Genomic DNA, 26,216 nt, shown 5'->3' with positions numbered 1-26,216 from the left:
CATATTGGTTGGCTGCATCCAGACTCCATGTCTGTCCTTACAATTTCTCCAATGAGTAGTTATTGAATTGGGACACATTTTTTCCTCCCCTCCTTTCCTTTCGTGTGATCTGGCAAGGCCAGGCTGTGAGATCTTCCGCCCTATCTGCAGATAGAGAGATGTGTAGCTTTGCTGTAGTTTATTTCCTGACAAAACAATCCACCTCCTGTCATGTCTTTTTGCCACTCTTCCTCATGTCTATCATGCTGGCATACCTGAGTCGCATCCTCAGCAGGTGTGGCAGTAAATGGATGATAAACTGGATCACAGAAGCATGGTGAGCAATTGCCAGCTCTTTGGTGAAAGCAGGTAAGCCACATGTGTTGTGAGCAAGGGGTGCAACATGTCTCAAAGGTGCATGGCTGGACACCAGGGCAAGGGCAGAAGCGTGGTTCCTCAGCATGAGTTTCTGTGGGATGTGGATTGTGCTGTCTGTACATGTTTGGACACAGACCTTCCTAGTTAACTCCTGTGATACATCTTGCAAAGGAAGAAGAAACTCAAAAGCAAATAAAAATGCAGTAATGCATCTTTGTGATAGGCATCTGAGTACAGAGATCTTAGTGGGTGCTGCTTCTAGCAGAGCCCAGTGTGCTTGCTACAGGCATTATCACAGACTTTCCGCTGCTCCTTGACGGGCAGAAGAGAGAGATCTCCAGTCCTTGAGAGGAGGTGCTATGGGAGCCCAAAGCAGTTCAGATAGCCTGGTTACCACATAGAGACCCAAGAGTAGTAGCTAGTTTAAGACACAGGGAGTATCTTCCAGCCTGTTAGTCAGGCAGAAGTACCTGGGGAAGAAAGGCAGGTGATAGAGACTCTCCATCAGCCCAGAAACTGCGTGTGTGGGAAAAGACAGCAAGCTGTGTGTAAATGAATGTCTTAAAATTATTTTTGGGAGAATTTACTGAGATGGAAAAAGATTTTTCTTTCCCCCCAAAAAATTGTGAACTTTCTGGACTCCTACACTAGCCTTAGTAGCTGTTGACAGGAAAGATTAAAGAAAGTGTTGAGCTAGTTTGCTTCTAAATTCTTAGTTTGTATTATTTTTTCTCCATCCCCTTAAAAGGAGGGAGAACAGTGCACAGTATGAATTCCTCTTAAAATATACCTTCTGTGTTTACACTAAACACTTTTCCTTCTACCAAAACATTGAAATTAGCAAACCTCTACCAGTTTTGTGAAAGTTGGTGGAGCAGGCAAGTGATCAGAGTCAGTGCTTTCATGGGAACAGTGCACATCTGTTTGTCCTGCACTCCCCACTCGCACACCAGCTGTCAGCACTGGCTGTCTCTGACCATGCTGCCACTTGCAGAGTTAGTAGTTTTGGCTCACAAGTGGTGCTGAGAGTATGGCAGTGGACAGTGGGGAATGTGGAGGAAGCTGGGATTATGGTGGCAAAGTAGAGCAGGATGGACACACAAAAATCAGTCTTCGTTAGTTCATGCTTTGCTGTGCCTAAGCTCTGTGGCTTGTTTTTACCTTTGCTTCACACTAAAGAAATGGAGATAAATTTCTACATGTGGTGACTTTAGACGAGTTTTCCTTCTCTCACAGCTTCTTCTCCAGGATCCCAAAAGTTAGTACTAATGGCACAGTTAGTTATGTATCCATCTCTTCTGGAAATTTCTGTCCTTCTGATGCTTTATTCACAGATGAATGTGAGCACTAATCTCCTTGGCCAGCAGGTTCTTAATTCTCCTGAGACAGCCCTTGAAGTCTTGCTTGACCGATCTCTCAAACACATAGAATAGTACTGGGTTGGCTTTTTTTTGTTTTATTTTTTTGATGGGGAATCCAATTTTGATTGATTTCTGCTTTCCTGAAAAGCAGCATTATCCCATTGTCAGTATTTGGAAAGAAATTAGTGATCTCTTTCTTTGCTTTTGAAAGTAAAGGCTTGAATATTTCCTCCAAGAAGCTGAAGGCTGAGAATCGCCAGCTGAAGTAGACGTGCAAATCACAGAGGGGTAGGATTCAATGTGCATGTCTGTTATCAATACATGCTACTGAATAACATTTGTGTCTCTTTGCACATGTTGCTGTCATTCATGCACCTTCTTGTGAGGCACTGAAATCTTTGGCAATTTGCTAGAACCTACCTGTAGAAGTTTAGTGTTGTTTTTCACAACAAAAATGAACTGTGTTAAAAAAGCATGGCAGCATAACTGGCGTCCTCTATTGGCTTTCAAGTTGAGAAATTAATTTAATTGCTTTTGCACTTTGCTAACCTTTTATTTCACTGAGATCTCATCTGTCCATTCTCTATTAAGTTCCAGTGTCAAAATTTTAAGTAATTTAGGAGAAAAACTTTAAGGAGAAGGCCATTAGTACCTCCCTTCTGAAAATAGTCTGAGGAATGTTGGTTGGTCTGTCATCAGGCACTCTAGATGTTCTTAGAAGAGAAGCGAGCAAGAAGCCAGTGATTTACCTTCTGAGTGACTAGATTTATGTTGTGAAAATCTTGCTAAAAAGAGATTAAGAGGGGTAAATAAAGTTGCAATTTTTAGACAGAAATGCAGACGCTACCCAAGCCATGTAAGAAGTCAGTGGCCTCAATCAAAAATTACTCCTTTGCACAGCATTAAAGCTTTGGATAGAGTGGCTCTCTGTGCCTTTGACCCATGTAGCATCTCTCTGAAGAACCAGTTTGCAGGCTGATAGGTATAAGCACAATGTGTTTTGGCCCAGTTCTTGGTTGCTAGATTTGTGTGAGAGTTTTATTTGTCAGGGCTTTTCTTTCTTGCTGTTGGTCCACATTCAAAGGCAAAGACCATTGCTAAGGAAGAGGTAAGCGTTGGGAGCAAGGGAGTCTCCCCTGCCTGCATGGCTCAGAGGGAGCTGAACTAGCAAGAGGTCCTGGGAGAAGTGTTTGTGGTGATGGAAACTGCTCCCGGTCCTTTTTATTCTGCCTGGAGAGTAAGTTCAGTCCTTGATTCCACTGTGTAATCTGCAAGCTGGAAGGGACCCGACTAGATGGGGTGGCAATGGGAAGCAGGGGCTCCTGAGATGAAATAAGACTCAAGTAAGCTCGTTTTAGGCAGACTGGTGGGACAATGGCTGAGTGGACATATCACCAGTATTGCATGAGGAAGATGGCCTGGACTACTCTGCTAGAAACCTCCTTGGCTGCTTCCAAACCTCTCTCCCTTCAGTGCTAAATGGACAGGCCCTAGGTTTGCTGGCAGAAGGGACAAGGAGGCCTTGAAGTTCTCAGCTTTGAAATAACTTTTTGTAACACATTCATTATTGCTGTACTCCACCCTGTAAATCAAATCAAATGCAAAGTCAAGATGCAACAGAGAAACCTCCTGGCAGTGGAGAGCTGCTTTTTCTCAAGGGCTGGTAGAATATAGTCCTGTGTTTCACCAACCACCTCAGCCACTCTGAGTTCACAGCTGATTTAATATCTGTATCTTCATGGGGGCTGGCATTCAGCAGGTCATCCTAAAAACAAGCAAGGGAGGGGAAAAAAGCTTCCTAAAAACAAGCAAGGGAGGGGAAAAAACTGTGTTGGAATAACACTTAACAGTACAGATTTGGAATGAGGTTTGAAGAATCCAAACAGTTGTTGTAAATCAGGGGCAAGACTCCCTTGCAGAGAAATAGAACAGATCATGAGCTGTGCCTCCAAGTCAGTCAGAGTCAGCATTACCCAGATACTTCTCAACTAGGCGAAACATTCAATTTTCTTCAGTCTGTGTTCTGTTTTGGTTGTAAGAGCATGTGTTCTGAGAATGCACATTCTTATTAAAATTCAGAGATAATAAGCTCTTCAACTTCATGACTTACAGAAGTCTTCATCTCTGGAACCTGAAACAGGGTATCTGCCTCAGCGTCAATGGGAGCGGTTTTGTGGAACCTCTGTTTCAGGGGCTGGCAGCAACTCCCAGCTGAAGTCCAGCTGACACAGGAAGGGGAAACATTCATTTGGTTTCCAAAGGGACCAGCTATAGTAAGTCTGCCAGGGGTCGGTGGAGTTAGGAACACCAGATAAGAGGGTGTCTAAAGGTTTTTAGAGGGTGTTTAGGTTTTCTTTTGTGGGTTTAGCTGGAGATATTTAAGAAGTCACAGCTTCAGCTCCTCGCAGGTGGTGGCCGTGTCTCTGCAGGGCTTTGTTCCTGATTCATGTGAATGCCACACACTGTTCCTGAGCAGAAGGATGCAAGGCCTGCGTGAGTCAGCAAAACTGCTGCAGAGAACAGAACACCTTTTTGTAGCCAATCTAGCACCTGGCAAGCTAGGTAGAAGTGCTCACCTTATCCATTATCTCAATGGTTGTATGACTTCCAGTTGAGGGACAGCAACTTCTGGAAATACATGAAACTGTTTCCAAAGTGAGTGTCTGCATCTTCAATTAGTGGTTCTAAAATGGCTGAGCTATCAAGTTGCTCCTTAGCATAAAAGTGAGACAGTATGTGCAATTAGGGAGCAATGAGATGGTTGCTATGGTATAGAAGTAGAGGTTGCCTGGGAGAGGAGCTGTAGATGACATGAAAATATCACAGGGAGGAGGGAAGATGGGACGCACAGGCAAGTGGTTAGCAGGAATATCTCCTGGGATGTGGAAAGTGCCCACAACCTCCCACACCTTAAGGAATATTTCATCTTCTTTTGCCCTGCTGCTGGTTCACCTTTGTAGTAAATCCCCAGGAGGCAGTCAGTCGTTTCACAGAGCCTGCTTTTACCTTAAAGCATGATCAGTTCTCCTGGCATGCAGTAAGAGTATGGTAAGGTGAGTTATGAAATATCACCAGCATTATACATAAAAGGAAACCTGAGAATGCTTTCAGATTCTTCAACCCTCTTCATCCTGACAAATTCAGCAACATTTCTAGAAACCAGCTCTTGTTTTCCTTCTTTGCTGCTTGGTCTTCTCAGGGATATTCTTCTTTCTACTGGTTTACTGCTGTGTTTCCTTCCTCTGTCCCTCCTAGTATGGTTCTCAGTTAATTTCACTTTTTCACTCTATTCCTGTTGAGAACCTTTTTTTTTTTCCCTTTGTGGAGCTGTCTTGCTGATGCTGTCTTCTTTCTGTAGCTTTTTAAAGCAAGTTCTCTGACTGCAGAGTTCTGCAGCTTTTAAGGCTTGTGCTCGGCCTCTGAGCTGTTTTGAAGTTTGCACCTTTTCTGTCCCAAATCAGATGTTCTCTTCTTCTCTGGTGTTAGCACCTCACAGCTCCTTTTACACTGAGAGAGTTGGATTGCAGCAGTGTTTTGTGGAAACGTATCTGTGACTGGCTGTCCTGTTTGTCCTCCTGAAGGCAACTGTGCAGGTATTCTGGTTGGAAGCACGAGATAAAGCCCTCAGAAGAGCACAGAATGTGTCACTGGCTCTGCTCTGGCTCCCCCTGATGCTCCTGCATATGCTGTGTGCTTCTCTGGTCAGTCCTCTGTGTGCTGCACTGCCAAGCTCCCTGTCGGGGCTGGGTGTAATCCCTGTCACCCTTTTCTCCAGGTACAGAGCCACACGGCAGGAGACCCTTAGTGCATATGTGGTCGTATTGTGGAGAGGGTGCTCCTCTACCTTCTACTCATCTTCAATATAACTGAAATATGAGCAATGGTCAATATACCATGTGTACCCCAAGTTCCCCTCAGTCTGCAGCTGGGATATTAGCTAAAGCCAAAGCCAGTATCTGGAGATCTGCCCTTGTAAACAGGCAGAAGTTGGTGTGGGTGTGCTTTCAGTCCGTATAGGATTCTTTGCTTCATAAAGATGTTTGAATTGTGTTCCCTCTCCTGAGACACTGCTTTGTACTTTCCTGTGCTTTGTTTATTCAGTTCCTCCAGATAAGGCACATCTCCTGTTGCACATCCGCAGGACTTTATTTCAGTGATGCTGTGTTTTTAACTGCGACTTGGTGTCTCAATATGAAAAATCATCAAACACCATTTTTAAATTTTCATAAAAAATAAAACCTCAAACATATAATAGTATTTTCCTGCTCAAACATAATTAGCTTTCCCTTCTTTTCTAGGTGCAGTTTAAAATCCTCATTTTATGCCCTGGTTGCATCTGTGACCTGTTGGATGATGGTTTCCGCTGCTCCCCAGGCAGCACATGGCTCTGCCCTGGCCCTCCCTGACAGAGGCTCAGCACTTTGCTGCAGTTTCTTGCCTCTCAATTTTCATATGATTCTCATATTTCCATTAAAAATATGTTTTCCCTTTACTGGTACACAATTAATTTCTCTGAGAAAATCACTAAAGATCCCCTTTAAGGGGATAGGTTTTTTGATTTAGCCATTGACAAGTAAATATTTCTCTATTTCTCCAGGGTGTTTGAATACCTAAAAATAGAAAGTGTATGAAATAAATCTTTATAGTAGACTTTTTCAGACTATGAGAGGCAGAGTGTTGGAACCCTGGAGGCTGAGGGTTTCGGGCTTTCTATGCTGGGGGGTGCTGACCCTCAGGCAGGCACTGCATTTGACTTGAGGCCTTGGAACAGGCTTCCGAAATTGAGTGACAGCACTGGGGTTGTGGGTGTGTAGTTTGAATAGTACTGTGTGATCTCACAGGGTGAAAAACTTAGATTTAAGATTTTACTATATAGTAATACATGTGAGGCAAGATGGAGGATTTTGGGCGTTGTCTAAATCCTTCATCTTCACCTTCTTCTTCCTTCTTCTAAATGGGTTTGGGTACCTTTCTGTAATTGGGTGAAAAAGGCTGCGTTGCGGGCCTTGGGTTGTCATTATTGGGTCAAAAGTATAAATAATATGGGTGTCACCTTGTTATTGGGTAATTATTGCTTAAATGACCTTGGAAAGAGTTAGAGATACTCCATTTTACCTCATTTCTCTAGCTTGCTAGTAAGAGCTCATGGCTCGTGAGTCTCTAAATAGATAAGAAATAATAAACACCGCGTCCGAACACGAGCTTCGACTCCTGTGTGTTAATCCCGACCCTGGCAAGGAAAAAAAAGCCAGAACCGTTGCAGCAGAGCGCTTGCTGCTGGACCTCAAAGCACTGTCTGAAGTCAGTTCCTCATCATTCTCAGCTACTGAATCACACTAGCAAGCTAAAACTACAGCACTTTCCCAATAATCTTATGAGAATCAGTAGCTACTGCAGCTATCACATGTTGTGTCAGGAGGAAAGGAGGCAGTGAGACAGCCCTTTTACTGTGATCCCCAGTGATCTGGCTAAGCCCTTTGCTCCGCTTATCTCTGGAAAAGCAGCAAAGAGCGAGATGTGCCCAGAATTGCTGGGACTGCTGCACTGCCTCAGGCTCTGGGAGGCAGTGATTAGGCACCAGTGTGCATGGCAGCCCCCCACCTAGGACTCAGAATCTCTCTTAGCCTTTTCAATGGGGTTTCTGCCAAGTTCTAGCTGTATTCCTCACCTGGTGTCTCTCTACTTACCTTGCCTGAGAGACTCCTCTCATCTGGCACAACGCTGCCATTGAAGGGTAAGGAGGAACAGAGTGGGACTTGTCCTGTCATTGTGATAAATACATCCAGGTGCATCCCTGGGGTGCAAAAAATTGTGTTTGAGTTCCTGAGCTGGAACCACCACATGAGGACCTGAATGGTGAATCCACAGTTGTTGGCTGTGTACTGGCTGCCAAAGCAAGCTTTGTGTTTATTTTTTTACTCCTGAGCCTACCTCGCTTGCTGGCAGAGCTTCTAGGTGTCCGTCAGCCAGAGCTGGTCCCATCTGCCTCTGTACACTGTTGTTCAGGTTGCCTGCTGGAAGAAGGAGCTGTGTGCTCTTCAGGTGCTGAGAGTGTGATATTGCTTCCAACAGGGGCACGTTCACTCCTTTTCCTCACTACTGGACAACATGGGGCAGCCCTGGTCTGGCAGAGGAATGAGTCCATAATGCAGTTGGACATAGGACTGTGTATCTGCACAGACAGGATGAGAGGCAGGACCCTGCTCAGAGTTCAGTGCAGAACATTTTCTCCTTTTCCTCTGGTCTTTGCAGTCTCCCTCCCAAGGAGCTGTGGCTTGCCGTACTTGGTACAGTCCTGGAGAGTTGGTGAATGACTGTGTTGTTTCATTCTCTGAATGGACACCATTTGGGGCTGGATCCTTTTTCTTCCATTGGCACTGGAGAAGCTGCAGTTGGAGACTTCACGGCCTAAGAATGAGAGAGTCAGTTACTATCTCAGTGTTATGTAATTTCAGAGTGAAGGAAATGTCAGTCTTTCAGCTTGCCCTAGCTCATGTTAATTATGCAAATTTATGCACTCTAAGAACCCTGTGCATGGTTTTACTGTCTCCAGAGGTGGACTTTGTTCAATAAACATCAGGAAAACCATGTGATCTCAGGCTTAGCTCTTTGCTGAAGTGTAGCAAAAGGTGCTGAGCCATAGCAATATCTGGTATCTTCTTCTTAGAGTCTTTTCAAGTGTTCCCTTGAAGAGGGATGTTAATGTCAGTTAAGACAGCCAGAAGTGAGGAAGAGTCAGGTTTTTATCACTGTGGCTTGTGTGCCTTGATAACATTTTCAAACTCTGGAACTTCTGTATTTTTTATCAATGTACTATTGGTGTTCACTTTACAGGTAGAACCTGGCCTGGCAAGGCTAAATAATTTTAGGGACAAAGGGGAAGGGTGTGGGAAGGCCTAAGGGAGGTAATGAGGGATAAAGAATGCACCCTGAGTGGGAAAGGGCTGATTTCTATGTGTTCAGACAAGCAGTCTCCATCCTCTGGATGGCAGCATTGTGGGAGCTCAGCAGCCCAGATTTGCCCCTGCCATCAGGCAGGTAAACAGACTGGTAAGTGAGATCCCTGCCCTGAGTTTTCCTTTATTGGCTAAACAGTCCCACTTGACTTCTCCCATCAGGATGTGCCAGTCCTTTAATCATCTTCTTGCCCTTACATTCTTTCTGATTTGTTGTACCAGTCAGAGTATCATGACTGATTTCAGCACAGTCACTTGAAAGATGACCCAGTGCTCTCACCTAAGACATCATTTCACAAAGGTGAGAAACTGGGTCCTGCTGCCCTCTCACTTCGTCTCTGATTTCAGCATGGTGAGCTGTAACTGTGGTTCTTCCAGTCCTGATTAACAGAATGAAATCTCTAGGATTTGATGGTCTCAAAAATTAAAGAAAATAACAAGCAGCATCTTGCGTAGCTATCCTTGACAGTTCTTCAGACTAGCCCAGAATTTATTCTGCAGCTACAGAGGCTTTAGGTGCTTCCATTTAAAGTAGCAGAACAAAAGGATCTGTGCTGTCAGTATGACCTCCTTTTCTGTCTCTACAGCCATCTGTCTGGTTGTAGGATCATCTCTCTCTCTCTCTCTCTCAGGCATCCTGTTTGTCACAGTTACCCCAGTGCACTGTCCTTTCTTCCAGCCTAGCCTGACCTCCACAGAAGAGCCCTCTCTGCCTGACTGTTGAGCACTAAACCCACAGCATCTGCTCCTCTGTTCTCTCTCCCTCTGTCTCTTTGCAGGCGCAGCCCTGAATGGTTAGTTCATACCCACTCCAGTCAGAGTGGCTTTGCTCTTCACTTGCTGTCGTCTGCCCTAACCAAAGTAATTCTACACCCAAGGGGCCACATCATCAGAATATGTTAATTGGAAGGGATCCGTAAGGATCACCAAGCCCAACTCCTGGCTCCTCACAGGTCTAGCTAAAATAAAACCATATGACTAAGAGCATCATACAAATAGCCCCTGAACTCTGACGGGCTTGGTGTTGTGGCCAGTTCCCTAGGGGGTCTGTTCCCAAGACTGCCCACCCTCTTGGTGAAGAATCTTTTCTAGTGTCTGATCTGAACTCTTCTGATGCAGTTTTGTTCTACTTCCTCATATGCTAGTGCTGATCACCAGAGAAAGAAGATAGCAACTTCTCCTCTACTGCCCTTCTTGAGAACGCTGTGAACAGCAATGAGGGTGCCCTCAGCTCTTCTAGTATGTGAGCTATACATACTCTTAAAAAAAGAGAATAATTCTGACTTTTCCTTCTTTCCCACTAGTTCAGGAGTTCAGCTGCAGATCCTGAAATGCCACCCCAGTGTTATTAATGGAAATCCATCCTCTAGCTCAGTTTAGCTGTTGTTCACCACCTCTGGCATGTTTTGTGTACTGCCTCCACGGTCAAGAGGAGGCACCCGTGGGTGGGTGCCCTGTAGGAAGGAGCTGTAGGTGTCTTCTGTGGGCCTTTGGGGTGAGGGTACTGATACTTCTGCACAATGGTAAGTAATGTGATCTTTGTGGAGAAGGCAAATGCCCTGTCTCTTTTCTGAAACCTTGCTGTGGGTTGTGAATGAGGTATGTTTGTGTATTATATCTTTCCATATGTTTAAATGTTTCCATATATTATGCAAACAAGCACTTTGTGTGGGTAAGCAAGTAATGCCATGAGCCCCAAAACTACTAAAAGACAGATAACAAGTTAGCAAACATATATATGGTCATCTTTGTGCAGCATCCAGAGGTAAAGTACAAGGGCTTCATTATTTCCACTGCTTAATACAAAGTCGATCAGTATAGTAACAATGAAGAAACACGGAGGTGGCTAAATTTATAGATGACACAGTTACTGAGATCTAGAAAAGTCGGTGAGGAACTTCAACAACTAAATTGCACAGTCATGGTGTGCATTAAATTCATTGTCAAAAAAAACCAAAATTGAGCACACTAGAGAAATTAAATCTTCTAGACTCCCTAAAGGAGCTTAATAGTTTCATGGCAGGGTGAAATTTGGATGTCACTGTGTACCCTAACTGAAGATCTTTATCTGGTGCAAAGCTAATCTTAGGTTATGTTATGATGCTTAAAAAAATAGGGTGGGGAATAATACAGAAAATAGAATAATGACACTGTGAATCTTCTGTGCTCCTTCTTGTATACTTCTGCTCTTGCTCATCTCAGTGGCCATAGGGACTGATAACAGCAGTTCCAAGAGACTAAAGAAACTCTCCTCCAAAGGAACGAGTGGTAAAGACCAGGGGCTTTCTGCCTTGGTGGCGACATGGTGGATGGGAATGTTTCCTTCAAGTGCACCATGCACAGGGATGATTGCAGAAATCAGAATGTGCCTGAACACACGGAGTGAGGGTTCATACAAAATGAGAAATGCAGTGCTACCAAGGAGAGGAGATTTATTTCATGTAGCAGCTTTGAGTACAGTTGGAGAGGGCTGCACAGGGGTCTGTGTACAGAATGCACCTGGAGATGAGCTGTGTCCAGATATTTGTTCCAGGTAAATTGAAGACTGTAGTCTTCAGGAGCCTGAGAAGGATGTTCCTTGTACTGGTCAAAGGAACAGAGGGATTTTTCTCATTTGCAATGCTTTTTCCAGGCGTGCATTTCACTATGATAGAACTCTAATAAGGACAAGTACCTGGAGGTGACCTGAACAGCATGCTTCCAGTCACCATGTCTGCAATGTTGGCCACACTGCTACATGTTTCTGGTGCATAAGATTTTTGTTAGCAAGAGGAATGATGTGCCAGGCTGTGTGTTTAAATCCTCTGTCTGTGCAGCTGCTACTGCAGGCTGCATAGGGAAAGAGGCCAGCAAAGGACTTCTCAGCCTGATAAGCTCTTGGATTCACAGATGCCTTGGGTGTGTGTGTTCCCTTAGCCAGGCATGGGCTGCTACTGCCCTGGGCTGGGAAGGCCACTGCCCCAGCTTGGGGTGAGTAGGAGCTGGGGCATGGGCCACATTAGGGCACTGTGCTGCTGCCTTACTCGCAGTTTGCAGTTCAGGCTGGAGTTCATGTGCTGTTCTGCTTTGCCTCTGAATTCAGTTAAAAAACGTTTTGAGGTATTGGTGTGCAGGGGTGTGTGAAGTGAGTTTGTGTTTCTGGAAGTGTCTCATCTGTACAGCTCTGCTCCTGTATCCTCCTGAGAATCAGCAACTGCAACTGAAGAGAGGGAATCTGCCCCACGGCATGTCAGGAGCAAAGATATGGGGGGCTGCAATGCTTCACAATGTCACAGAACTGGCAAACTGTAGGCTGGAAGGGACCCCTTGGGATTGTCTAGTCCAATCATACTTGTTCTATAAGGGTATACAAAAGCAGGTTTCCCAGGCATGTATCCAGCTTTGCTTTTAGTATCTCTGGGGGTGGATGCTCCACAACTTCTTTGTACAACCCATTCCAGTATTTGACCACTATCACAGTAAAAAACAGTGTTTTCTGTGTTCAGATGAAATAGCCCATCCCTTAATTTGGGCCTCACATCCTATCACTGAGCACTACTGAGAGTGCCCGTCTGACTTCTTCTTCTTCTTCTTTCCCTCCTATCAGGTATTTATTTATTCATATTGAAAATAACCCTCTCTCACACTCAGCTTCACCTTGTATGAAAACAATTTAGTCCCTTAATCATCCTCACAGCCCTTCACAAGACTCCGTCCTTCCCCATTCATCCCTCCCATCTGCCAGCAACTGCTGGCCCTGCAGCTTGAGCCTTCTCTTTCTTCTGCATGTGCAGGGGACATTCCCTGTGGGGTGAGGGGCTGCCAGCAGAATGCTAACAGCCAGGCTTTGTTCACAGCCCCAGCGGGGACATCTCAGCTGCCGGGGCTCAGACCACGGGATGGCAGCGAGAGAAGCAGTGTTTTCGTGCCTGTTAGTGCTGCAGATGGGCCCCTTGCTTCTGCAGCTGGCACTGTTCGCCAGTGCTGCCGGCCAGCAACCCACAGGCTGGCCTTGCCCCCGCAGCTCCTGGGCACTTAGTGCCTGGAAAGATGCCCAAAGGCGGCCACGGTGATCGCACTGCGCCCAAGAGCCCTGCCTGGCATGTGGCACAAGGACGAGGCTGCTGGTGTTGGTGCTGTGCACCAGGCAGTGTTTCCCAAGTTATGTGGGTAACCACTGCTAAAATGTCTGGGGTGTGCAGGCACCAAGGTAGCAGAGGCTTTGTCACTTTGTCCCAGTAGTAATGTTGAAAAATGGGGGCAGATCGCTTCTGTTCTGGATGTCCCAAGCAGCAGGACTGGAGGTCCTGGCAAGGGGGAGCTGTGTGTATGCTGCACAAGGGATCCATGAGGAACCAGGGTGCTCCTTGGGAGCGCTTCTGGGACATCAGCAATGCCTTCAAAATTATCATTGCCTTGAGGATGGGTGGGGGTTTGTTTCTTCTGGTTGCACAGAATGCCCTAAGATGCCTCCTGGGCCCTGCTCGCCTGTGCCTCCTCCCACCCTCCCATGCTGCTCTCCATGGCTCACTTGCAGCATCCCTTCTGTGCACAGGGACTTGCTTCCCAGCATCTCCAGCCGTATACCTATTCCACGTCAAGTGCCAGAAATGCTACTGAATTCAGTGCATTTTGCACAGTGATGGTTTGGTTTTAGCCTGCAGGGACAATTTTTAGCCACACTGAAAGACAAGTTCAGAAAGCAGCTGCAGATGCTGAGTACAAATAGTTCTGCTGAGAACTTAGCTCACTTTGGGCTGAAAGCTACCTTCTGGAGTTATCTGTCTGGTTAATTGCTAATAAAACATTCCAGTAAAGTGAGTTTGATTTAAAGCTATGCTGAATATTCACCTTTCTTCCATCCTTCCTGTCCTTCTGCCAGACTGATAGAGCTATTTTAGGACTGAGATCCGTCTAGAAAGAGGCAATTGTGGCAGGTGGAAAGAATAATATTGTCAGCAAGCAACAGTTGTCTGAAAGATGCAAAATAAAAATAGATGTTCATTTTCAGTGAAGATCTATAGACTTCCAATCCATATAAGGGATTAAAACCTATGAAAGTCCTAAACCCTATAAATTATACATTCCAACAGTTAAGTTCTAAGTGCCTGGCTTGTTGAGTGGATCTAATGTCCAGAGGTAGATATTAGCAAAGACTGTAATCGAAAAAGGTCCCGTGCTGCCGACAGTGACCAGGGAAGTGCTGCAGGAAGGTGCTGTATGTCGTCCAGCATCCCAGAGCTGTCTGATGTGGGCATACAGCAGTGGCTCTGGTCATGGCTGTCAGTGTGGCAGACACTCGCTACCCTTCTGTCTAATAAATTAATAGGGCCCTAGAATTACGGTAGCATTTTGCCAAATATCTGTGCAATGCCCATGCCAAGGATAGCATACAAATTGCGTTTTTACATTCCCAGGATCTTGTTTGCTCTTTGGCATCTCCTTTTTTTTCCCCCTAAATATAGAGAAAGAGCAGAGTCTTGTCTTGGTTCCTATTCATGCCTCTGACAGGAGAATAAAAATTCTTGTTATCTAGGTACTTCCCATAGCAGCAGCTTAGGAGTGCACATTTGGATTAAAGAAAAATGATTCATTAAAGAAAAAAACTCTTACGAATGAGTGGAGACTTGTTAGCAGTGCTGCACCACTCCAGTGGAAGCTGAGTTGGCACCCACTGACTGGCTCACAGAGCTCTGTGGTGGCTGGGTGTAGGACAATGCCAGAGACACCTCTCTGTGGTATCTGCGATGAGGCAAGGCACTTCTGTCTGGAAGGGGATAATTTGTCTGCGCCAGTGTTTACAGACACAGCCATCTGGCACAGGCAGGCACCCCAAAGTGCCTGGCTCTGTGGGCTTCAGAATATGTTGGAGCTGAGCGTGCAGATCCAGATGGATTTCTTCCTTGTTGCTGAAAAGAGTTTGCCCTGTTTTATGAGGGTATCAAACTGGGTCTTGAATGCAAATTGAAGCCTTGCAATCAAACCCATGCTGAAGTGGAATTTTTGAGGCTGAAACATCAATAGCTGGATGCTGTCTCATCAGCTTCTCTCATCCTATCTAATCCCTTTCCTTTCCTCAGGCCAAAGAACTCTCCATCACCGGAGTGACACCCTGGATACGGTGATCCTGGTAAATCCTAATGTGGACAGCATCGTGTCTGAGGTAAGGACCAGATGTGCCATCAGGTTCTGTCCACATCGGCTCTCCTGCCCTTGCTTGACATGGAAGTCATGATCATCACACTTTGCACCTTCTGGAGAGTGCAAACCTGCTGCCAGTCTGCTGCAAGGCCAGGTATTCTGGTCTTGCCAGTAATCAGGATGCACACAGTAACTCTGATGTGACATGGAGCTGTCAGGCAGTAGCAGTGTCTTCCCTCTTCAGTACGCAACTTTCTTGTATGTAGAAAACATAGAGTCTGGCTATTTGTGAACAACGTGAGTTATCACCTGTCCATGGGCTTGGGATTCTGCGTGTTGGTGGAGTACAGGTAACTTCTAATGGCAGCCCTCTGTCTCATGGTAACAGGTCCGCTCACTTGTGTGTGATTCATCAGCCCACAAACTACTGATCCTCTGTGGTCAGAGCTCAGACCAGGAAGGAGACTTGGTCCTGCAGACAGGCACCTTCACTTACCAGAAGTTTGCTGAGATACTTTCAGACCCAGAGGTGAGTGTGAGCTGTAATCCAGCACATCCCCTCCTGTTCAGAGTGCTCGGTAGAGCAATGCACCCTGCGTCCTCCTTCGGGTGGCAGATTTGCAGACAGATGGGTTTGAAATCCGGCAAAAAATTGCATACTATAAATTCATGTTACTGTCTTGGGAATCTTACTTTAACTCTCTGTCTTAAGTTTTCCAAGGTGCAGGCATGGGTGATTCCTTTAAGTGTTCAGGTTGAAATAACATTCCATTCTGGCTCTGCAGGGGGCAAACACTCAGCATTTCTTAAAGCATGTCTTAACATAACTGTGGGCAGCTTCCAAAAACAGCCAAGAGAGGTCACCATAATCCTAGAAAACGTGGGTATTTCTCTTCACCGGTCAGTCCACTGAGAAAGTTCACAAGGTTCAGAATGTTCATTAGATGATGAGGAATTGAATAAATGCTGGTTAAGTAACTACATGATGGTGACATAACTACAAAAGTTGTTATTTAATTGCAAAGTTGTTGCATCATTCAGTTTGGAAGGGCACGTGAGAGGTCTGTAGTCCAGTATTGCGCATAGAGCAGAGTAAGCACTGAATTTAGGCAAGTTTGGTCAGGGATTGGTCCAGTGAGACTTGGAAAACCTTACAGAGTATCTCTGAATCTCTGCTCCAATGCCAGTTATCTCAGCTAGATACAGGATAGCTTTCCTGAGAGATTTACATTGTGGTGCTCATTGCCAATACAGATATTCTACTCTGGTTTTTGAGAAGGCGTTTCCACTGATCATGTTGTTTAGAATGTCTCTGTCTGATTGAATATATAGTTGCTGCAGGAGTGGCTGGATGATACTTTAGCAATTGATATTATTATTGCTGTAATTACATCAGCAAATATGCTTCATTTTTTTAAAGCTGATTGTTCTGAATTATCTCTGGTATCCATTTCAATGGACAGAAACTAGTCACTTAAGGGCTGTCTAAGCAAAAGAATGCAGTGTAAAGAAGCATGCAAATCTCATTTCAGATACTTAGGAAGTTAAGGTGTTATACTTCTTTGGTTGATGTGTGTTCAGCATAGCTGTAAGGAGCCTTGGAAATTATATGGACCTTATTCTTCCACTTATTAATCACATGGCCTGTCCCCAGTCCTGTATGTGTAGCAAAGATGGAGTAATGACTTTCAAAATAGGCCCCAGGAAAGCAAATTAATCCAAAAAAAAAAAAAAAAAAGAAAAAGAAAAATCCTATGTCACTAGAACTGCACAAAATAGTCTATGGTGGTTGACTAGTCTAGTTAGTGAGGCTATGTTCAGCTAATGACACTTGGCATTGAAAAGGTTTTCTCAGGGTTAGAATTCACAAATCACCAAAAAAACACCCTGAACCTGCTACTTTAGAACCCAAGCCAGGGACCGATAGCCCAGATTTAACAAGAAGAAGTAAGGAAAGAGGACACAGTGGTTTCTATTTTTATTTTCTTCCCTGAGATCTTGTCACAATACATGCCCAGCAGTCAGAAGCCGTAACAGCCCATCAACAGTAAGAATTTCAAAAGAGAGCGCAGCTGTATGCATTGATTTTCCATGGGCTTTTAAACTATTTCATCTAGCCCCAATGTTTCCCATTGGTAAAGTGCTCATGGTATCTTCAGTATTTCTGCATTAATTAGCTACTTTTTTTTTTTTTTTTGTGTGTGTGTGTGTGTGTGTGTGTGTGTGTGTGTGTGTGCTGTATAGGTCTCAAAGCTCTATTTGACCTTTATTTGTCTGTGCTTATCTCATTAGGTCACCCAGATTCTCAGCAACTCTAATTCAGATACCAAGGCATCTCTTACTGTGTCGTGCCTGGGAGAAGGAGCTTGGAGCAACCTTGGTCATCCTCAATTTCAGGACATTATTAATCTGAAACTGAATCCTGATCCAGTTCTGCCAGAAATGGATGGGGTGTCTGAATTTGCAGAATATGTCTCTGAGACAGTTGATGTGCCATCTCCATTTGATCTCCTGGAGCCACCGACCTCAGGAGGTTTTCTGAAGCTTTCTAAGCCCTGCTGCTACATATTCCCTGGAGGAAGAGGTGATTCTGCTCTCTTTGCTGTCAATGGGTTTAACATCCTTGTGGATGGTGGCTCTGAGAGGAAATCCTGCTTCTGGAAGCTGGTAAGGCACCTGGATAGGATTGATTCAATCCTGCTCACCCACATTGGTGCAGACAACCTGCCCGGTATCAATGGGCTGCTGCAGAGGAAAGTTGCTGAGCAAGAGGAGGAGCAATCCCAGGGCTCTACCAACTACAGTGACTGGATGAAGAACCTAATTTCTCCTGAGCTAGGGGTGGTTTTTTTTAATGTTCCTGAAAAGCTGAAGATGCCTGAAGCCTCCATGAAAGTAAAGAGGAGCATCGAAGAAGCGTGTATGACACTGCAGTATCTCAACAGACTGGGCATTAAATCAGAGCCTCTCTACAGGGTGGTGAGCAGCACCATCGAGCCCATCACACTCTTCCACAAAATGGGAGTGGGTAAGCTGGACATGTATATACTGAACCCTGTCAAGGACAGTAAAGAAATGCAGTTTCTAATGCAGAAATGGGCTGGCAATAGTAAAGCAAAAACTGGCATCATTCTTGCAAGTGGGAAAGAAGGTGAAATTTCTGTTCCCTATCTCACATCTATCACAGCCCTGGTGGTATGGCTACCAGCCAGCCCAACAGAAAAAATTGTAAGGGTTTTGTTTCCTGGAAATGCTCCTCAAAATAAGATACTGGAAGGTCTTGAGAAACTCAAGCACCTGGATTTTCTGAGATACCCAGTAGCTACTCAGAAAGATATCACTTCTGGAATACCTCCACCTCTGCTGAAGCAGACCAAAATTAAACAAAGAACTGACAGTAAAGAGAGTCTTAAGTCTTCCCCCAAGCCATCTGTGACAAAGCAAGTCAAGAAAGAAGAAGCAGTAGAGGAGGGGATTAAGGAAGTAAAATCAGAAGTTGTAAAGGATGCTAAAATTGAGAAAAAGGTTAAAGAGCACACAGAGAAAGTTCCCGAGAAACCTGTTAAACATGAAAAGATAAAGACAGAAACAACTGATGCTCTCAAAGCGGAGAAAAGAAAATTGGCAAAAGACAAGGTTGGAAAAAAGCATCTCAAAGAGAAAGTATCCAAATTAGAGGAGAAGAAAGACAAAGAAAAAAAAGAGATTAAGAAGGAGAAAAAGGACTTAAAAAAAGACGATGGAAAGAAAGATGAGAAAAAAGATTCAAAGAAAGATGATAAAAAGAAAGAAAACAAGTCAGAGCTCAAAAAAAATTCTAAACCAGACTTGAAACCATTTACCCCAGAAGTAAGAAAAACATTGTACAAGGCAAAACTTCCAGGCAGACTCAAAACTGAGAAGATCAAAGTAAAACCTGAAAAAGAACCTGAAAAGGTACCTGCTGACATTAGCAAGACATTACCAATGGAGAAGGCACCTGCACAAGTGGATCCAGGAGAGACATCCGTAGTGGAACAGAGGTTAGTCCTGTCTTCACCAGAAGATCTTACAAAGGACTTTGAGGAACTGAAGCATGAGGAGAGAGGGGCCTTGCAGTTGACTCAAGAACTCTCTGATATGGAGGTTAGTGATAAGATTATGAGAGCACCTGAACCAGAGGTAAAAGACTCTGTTGATATGACTGGTCAGAGTAACCTTGAAGTGGATCTGATTTTAAAAAGAAAGACCCCTGATCATGGAGTAACTACTACTGATATGGAAAAAGAATCATCAGCAGAGGAAATGGCAGTCCCTCAGTGGGAGCTGAAGGGAGGTCCTGCTGAAAAAATAGAGGATGAAAGAAAAGCAATAGATGAAAACCAGGACATAAAATACTGGGAGGGAAAAGCTGAGCAGGGCAAGGACATTCAGGTGTTTCCTGACAAAGAACACCTGCCATCACATACAGGCCTCTTGGCAAAGGGTGCTCCGCCACCAGTGTTCAGAGAGGAGGAAAAGGAGGAAGAGGAGAAAATCTCTTTGGACAGAAAACAGAGGGAAACAGAAACTTGTGGAAAGTTTATTGAGGGGACAGAGGCACAGGAAGAGGATAAGAAGGAAAAGAAAGAAGATGTGATAGAAAAGGCAGAACTGGAAGAAAAGGAAGAACAGCACATGAACGAAGAGGAGAAAGTAGAGAAGAATAGAGAATTCTACGGGCTGAATCAGAATGACAGGGAGGACAAACTGTTTACGATTACAGAGAAGGAAAGAGAATTTAGTTTCATGGATGAGAAAACCAAGTTACTTGGAAAGGACATAACAAAGGAAGAGTCATATCTGACCAGCCTGCCAGTCCCACCTGGAGCAACAGCAGAACATGTTTCCTATATCCAAGATGAAACTATCCCTGGCTACTCAGAAACAGAGCAGACCATTTCTGATGAAGAAATACACGATGAACAGGAAGAGAGGATCCCACACTTGAAGTATGATGTCAATTCCTATAACATTTCTGTTCCTGACCATCCAGGCTCTTTTGAAGCAGTACATGGAATACAGGCCATGCCTCCTGCTGACCTTTCAGCCAAGGGCTATGCTGGCCAGGAGTCCGAAATCCTGGCATATCCTACAAACATTGTGGCAGCACCTCTAGCTGAGGAGGAGCACATATCTTCTGCTACCTCCATTACTGAATGTGACAAGCTTTCATCTTTTGCAACGTCAGTAGCAGAGGATCAATCTGTTGCATCCATAACAGCACCACAAACAGAAGAGACTGGGAAAAGCTCTTTACTTTTGGACACAGGAAACAGTATGCCCTCCTCTCGGACTGAAGCAACCCAAGGTCTTGACTATGTTCCCTCTGCTGGCACAATTTCTCCCACATCATCCTTGGAGGAAGACAAATGCTTTAAATCTCCACCCCCTGAAGATTTCCATGCATTAGCAGAGGGAGAGAGGAAACTGGAAACTCAAAAAAAGGACCTTCATGAGGAGGTAGAAGATGAAGAAGATGAAGAAGATGGGACTCCAAATATTGAGATGCCTCAGAAACTCAGAGGGCATTACAATGCCCCGGTGTTTGCTCCTCAAGGATGCCCTGATAACGTGATAATCAGTGTTCCCACACAGGTGATGCCTTTATCCACTGAAGAAGCACCATTTTCCCAGGCTGACTCTGCAGAGGCTGAAGAACGATGCATGAGTCCTGATGACAGCACAGTCAAAATGGCCTCTCCCACTCCATCTGGCCCCACCAGTGCAGGGCACACACCCTTCCACCAGTCTCCAGTGGAGGAAAAGCTGGAAACAGTAGATTCAGATCTATTTGAAAAACAAACGGATGCTGCTGCCAAGAAAATGGAAGGCCAAACTTCTCTTGTGGTGAAGGGAGCCAAGGGTGAATCTCTCAGAGAAGATGAGGCATCTGTGGCTAAATCCAGACATGAAAGAGAAGTGTCTGGACCTGTGCAGCATGAACTGGTTTTGAGCAGTGATGTTCCAGTGCCTCCTGAGGAGGAGGTACAGGAAGAACCAGTGAGGAGGGAGGAGCTGCCCTGGCTTTCTTACCACAAGCAGGAGACAGTGGTGATGGGGGAGGATGAGGAGCATCCCAGCACAAAACCAGAAAAAGAGCAAGGAGCTAAAACCATGACAGAGAGTTTAACAGGATTTCCAAAACACTTGTCCTTTGAGCCATTTGCAACCACAGGAACATCTCAAGGAAATGTGGATCTTCCACAGTTCACAAGCCAAAGCAAATCTAAAAATGACAAATCTTTGCGAATTTCACCAGATGGCATCAAATCACCTTCTTTTACAGAAGAAAGGATTGGTAAAGAAAAATCCCCAGATATTCCAAAGAGAGTTACTACTGAAGAAGGAAAACTGCTGTATTTCACAGGAGACACCTCAGAAGAAGAGAAATCTTCTCGTGTTTCCATTGAAGATATTTCCCCAGAAGAGACCAAATCCATTTCTCTCACTGAGAGTTCCAGCAGAAAAATATCTTCAGATGTTTTTATTAAAGGAATTTCCCCAGAAGACATCAAAGCTCTTAGTTTCACAGAAGAGACATCTGCAAAAGAAAAAACTATGTCAAACTGCACTGACAAATTCTCTTCAGAAGCTGTGAAATCCATGGGTTTCGCAGACCAGAGCCCAGCTACATATGAAAAATCACTGGAAATTTCTGCCAAAGAACTAAAAGAAGTATCAAAATCTTTTCCTTGCCCAGAAAGCAGTTCAGTTAAAGACACGTCACCCAGAGATTCTTCAACTGAAGAAATGTCTCCAGATGACAGCAGTTTATTTTCTGTATCAGAAAAGAGCCTATTGAAGGGAAGAAATGCAGACTTGGACTCTCAGGAAGTATCCCCAGATGCAAAGGGCTTACATTTTGCAGAATCTAGCCCAAGTGAAGATAAAACATCTTCACACATTTCTACTGAGGGTATAAAATCTTGCAGGTTCAAGGAAGCTCAAGAAAAAAAATCTCCAGAAATGGAAAAGTTTTGCATGAAAGATCTAAGTTATGAGAAGAAAGTGTGGTTTCCAGAAGAGGTAGAAGAGGTCCCTGTCCAGGGAAGGCAGCAGAGATATGACAAAGAGAGGGAGAGTACATTCTTGGATGAAGCACCAGAATTGGAAACAAAATCCCTTCCTAAAATGGGAAGGGAGGAGAACCTGTCCCCTGCAGCGCTTGGCAGCCATACCTGGAGAGAAGCAGAAAAGGAAGCATGGGCTTCTGCCTTTGGGTATCTTCAGGAAAGGAGAGACAGTGGGAGAGGAGGGCAGTTACCCAGTGAGGAAGATGAGGAGCTTAACCATGCTGAAGACAAACCCATGCTACTGCAAGCAGAAATTGAATGTTTAAAGATGGAGTCATTTGATTACAAAGAAGACGTGCAGAAGGGGGCCAAAACTACGTCAGAAACAAAGAAAGTAGAGGTAATTCCTGCTGACATCACTGTCCCAGAAAGAACACAAAGGGAAGGTTCTCCTCTATCTCCTCAGTATGTCCTTGGTGAAGAAAACCAGGCCAAAGCTTTAACTGGAAATAAAAAAAGGCAAGAATTCTTGTTGACCTCTAAACAAGATTGCTCCTGCTTAGATGATGAGGAGAAAACTGTCCTAGATAGCTATGCAAAGTCACTACACCAAGTTCTGACGTCTCCCCTGTCTGCAGTGGGAAAGGAGATTGAGGCACCACCAGGAGCAGAGAGGCCCTGCAAGTTAGATCAGTGCAAGCCACCTTTGTGGGAGGATGTCCCATCGAAGATGGCTGAGAAGAAATCAGACATCAGTGTTTTGTATCAGGAAGTAGATTGCAAATACAAGTCAGATAGCAGGCAAGTGGATGACTGCAAATCCACCGAGGGTCTGTATGACTCTACAGGAAGAAAAGAGCAGACAGCAGCAGCATCTACTCTGTTGCAATCTACGAGAGCAGCAGAATATATTGCTGAGTCCACAGAAGGGAGTGCTGAGCTGTCAGGGCAGTGTGCACACTCCCCTCCATGTCAAAAAAGTAGTGATGCTCTGGGTTGTGCTGGGGCTGTGGGTGCTACCATCCGAGAGGTGTATCCTCCAGAGACCTATTCCAGGAGTTCCCCTGAGCCTTATTCCTATGAGGAAGAGATCTGCACACAGAGAGATGATGACAGTTCCATAAGGCAAGAGCCAGAAGAAAGAGAACCAACTCCCTACCCCGATGAAAGAAGTTTCAAGTATGCTGACATCTATGAGAAGATAATTGTGTCTGGAGTGGGACCCTCCCCCTTCAGAGCCATGGGTGCACACAGCCCAGGTCACACTGATAAGGTCCCACTGACAGCACTGAACTCTCAAAAAGGTGAAAATTTTCATGTGTCTGCAAAGGAAGAAGAGTCCCGCCTTTATACCTCTGCTGAGAAGGAATTGTCATCTCCAGCATCCCCTAAGGATAAAGTCTTTGACTACAGAGACACCCATGAAAGATATTTGCCCTTGTCTGAAACAGGGAAGCCTAGGACATCAGAAGGACAGGAGAAACTGAATGTGTCTTTTGCTTTGCCAGGAGAACTGGACTCTGCACTGCACCCATCATCTGCGAGCGCAGCATTTGCCTCTCCCACCGTCACAACTGACATCTTTTATCAAGGAAAAACATCCACCTATAGTGATGCTGGTTGTCCAGATGAGAACATAATTTCGTCTAGCCAGGAGCAGGTATCTTTGTCCCTGAAATCTGAAGTCCCAAATCCCAAAGATACATACTATGAGAAAGCAGGTCGAGGGGAAGAAAGTGCAAGTGACTCAGAGCTAGAAAAAGGTGCTAAGGAGAAGTCTGAAAAGGAGTCTAAACTGCACAGCCCTGCTGAAGCTGAAGGCACTGTCTATGCATGCATCTCAGCTGTCAGCAAGTTCCCTGTCTCAGATCCCTTCCTGCAGAGCAAATGTCCGGAGCCCCTTTCACCCAGCTCTGCTGCCTCTTCTCCTTCTGGTCCAGGCTGGCAAGAGGAATATGAAAGTAGGACATCTGCACCAGCTGCTGTTGTGGAGACATATGTTGCTGGTTACAGTGATGTGCCAGACATGGACAGACATGAGCGAATGTCAGAAATGTGCCATGATTCTTCACAAAAGAGAGAGGTTGCTGGGAAATCCACGAAGGAATCCCATTTCTGGGTAGCAGATTATCCAAGTGCAGCTGTGGCCTCCGAGTGCCAAGAGCAAGCCATATACCTGAAGTCTGCTTCCAGCAAACAAACAGAGGTCCACAAACAGGGCCCGAGAGTAGAGAGCAGAGGGATGGATAGCTCTTCTGGATTTGAAAGTTCCCTGACAGGAAAAAGCGAAACAGCCAGCACATTCAGACATAAGCAAGCCTCAGCAAGCTGTTTAGGGGATATTTCTCTTTCTTTAGAGTCTCCTTGTGCTTTGTTCTCAGACCAGCGAAACAAAGATGAATACTTGGAGGTTTCTGAGAAAATCAGCACCCTTGACTCATCTTTTCCTAAATTCTCACCGCTGAGTCCATTTGAAGGAGACACGGTGTTGTCCAAAGGTATGGAGAAAGAGTCTGTGACCCAGCAGCCGCTGAAAGATGACTCTCCCAGCCTTTCAGAGGAACCTTCATCTGAAGCCACCACTCCTGTGATACTGACTACAGTAGAAAGTTTCTATTCCCATATGCTTTCCACATACACCAGTGCAGGAGTGGAAGCAGGTACCAGGAGTGCTTGGGATATATCTCCACAGGTTCCAGATAATGCTGTGAAAATACATACAGCTGAAACCAAAGACTTTGTCTTTGCTGAAGAACATGGATCTCCATTTCACTGTGGCATGGGTGACCACACCTTACCATGCAGAAAAGAGTGCCAGGGCTCAGAGCCCACACCATTCTGTGCAGAGCAAGAGCAGCAGCACTGTGGTAGCAGCCCAGAGCAGAAGGCACCATTTGCAGAGCAGCCGTTCCCATTGACATCTCTCCCTGATGTGTTGACATCATTTTCTCATTGTCAGCACGAAGATGAAACCACAGCCAATGGTCCAACAGAGGTGAGCACCAGTCTGCCAGCCTTCCAAAGCACATACCATGCAGCAGAGGCAAAAGTTGAAAAAACATGTCCCGATTCTGACGGCAGTTTTTCTCCGCGCGCAGGCAAAGAGGAAACAGAGAAGCAAAGCCGTCCTTCCTCTCTGATGTCCCCTGAAAACAGTTTCCAGCCATTTTTCCCAGATGTGCAGAGGGGTGAGAAAACAGATGACTGTGGAGATGCTTCCCATGACGTGGAGACCCATTTAGGAGGCAGTTCTGATTGTGGACAGAAATTTTCTTCATGTGAATACAAGCAGAGAAAGGGAGAACTCTCTCCCTCATTCATCAACCCAAGCCCCCATGAGCTCTCTGAAGACAGTGACCTCTCACAGGAGGAGGGTCACCCTTCAGTGCAGGGGAGACCACCCCACCCTGTGAGCAGTCCCATGCAAAATGCCACAGTGGAGGAAACCCCTCCAACATCAGTGAGTGATTCTGGAACCTCCCAGTCAGACTCCGATGTCCCGCCTGAGACTGAAGAATGTCCATCCATCACAGCAGATGCCAACATGGACTCGGATGAAGATGCTGATTTCCTCCCAGTGGACAAAGCTGTGGGGATTGCTCATCATGCCAGTTCTAGGTCCAGCCATGATCCTCAGCCTGTTCCAATGGTAGATCCCCATCCCCACCCTCCTCACCCTGATGTCTGCATGGTAGACCCTGATATGTTGTTAAATGAGCAAAGCATGAGCAGAACTGATAAAATTTCTAAGAAAGATGTAAAAGAAAAGAACAAAGGTGTGAGGAAGCCTTTGAGCAAACCCAAATCTTCCTCCCCTGCCCGGAAATTAGATGTGAAAGGGAAACGATCACCCACTCCTGTGAAACAGTCATCGGACAAATCTCCAAAATCTGTCACTGCCAAAAAAGAAAGAGATGGAGGAGAAAAGCCCAAACCACGTAGCGCACTGATGCCAGAGGATGAGTTATCCCGGAGTAGTCACAGCAACCCTGGCAAGAGCCTTGTTAATGGCATCAAAACAAATCCCGGTAAGAAATCCTTCCTGAAAAACACACTATCTCTATAGGTCCAACACAGAGAAAAGCACTGGGTTAAACACAGCAGAACAGAGAACAGGTCTTCCCAGTCATGCATGAAAAGTTGTAAGCAGTGATAATGTTGAGATGTACAAAAGGCTGATATGAAAGAGCAATAGAGTCCTAGGAGTAGCAGCGATTCACAGGGGTGGCAGGAAGCCAGGATGGACCTTCCAGAAAGACTACTGTAATACCCTAGGATAGCATGCAAAGGCCATCAGAATGGGGGAGGGGGGGTGTGTGTGTGTGTTTAAGCAAATGTAGGTTATTAACAAAAATTAGGACTGAATATTGATTGGGATGGCAACTCTG

General features: G+C 45.2%; 1 protein-coding gene across 2 annotated transcripts in view; it reads left to right on the top strand.

The window, feature by feature from the left end:
• MAP1A (microtubule associated protein 1A) overlaps positions 1-26,216 on the top strand; it is a 54,850-nt gene that overhangs the window by 23,792 nt on the left and 4,842 nt on the right. For both annotated transcript variants that reach the window (XM_040076849.1, XM_040076851.2), the window contains 3 exons: positions 14,734-14,816; positions 15,183-15,323; positions 17,087-25,856. In XM_040076849.1, coding sequence (XP_039932783.1) covers positions 14,734-14,816; positions 15,183-15,323; positions 17,087-25,856 — 8,994 coding nt within the window. The remainder of the gene's footprint in view (positions 1-14,733; positions 14,817-15,182; positions 15,324-17,086; positions 25,857-26,216) is intronic.

The sequence above is a fragment of the Hirundo rustica genome, chromosome 13 (assembly GCF_015227805.2).
Source record: "Hirundo rustica isolate bHirRus1 chromosome 13, bHirRus1.pri.v3, whole genome shotgun sequence".
NCBI lineage: Eukaryota > Metazoa > Chordata > Aves > Passeriformes > Hirundinidae > Hirundo > Hirundo rustica.
This window is presented reverse-complemented; position numbering and strand designations above follow the sequence as displayed.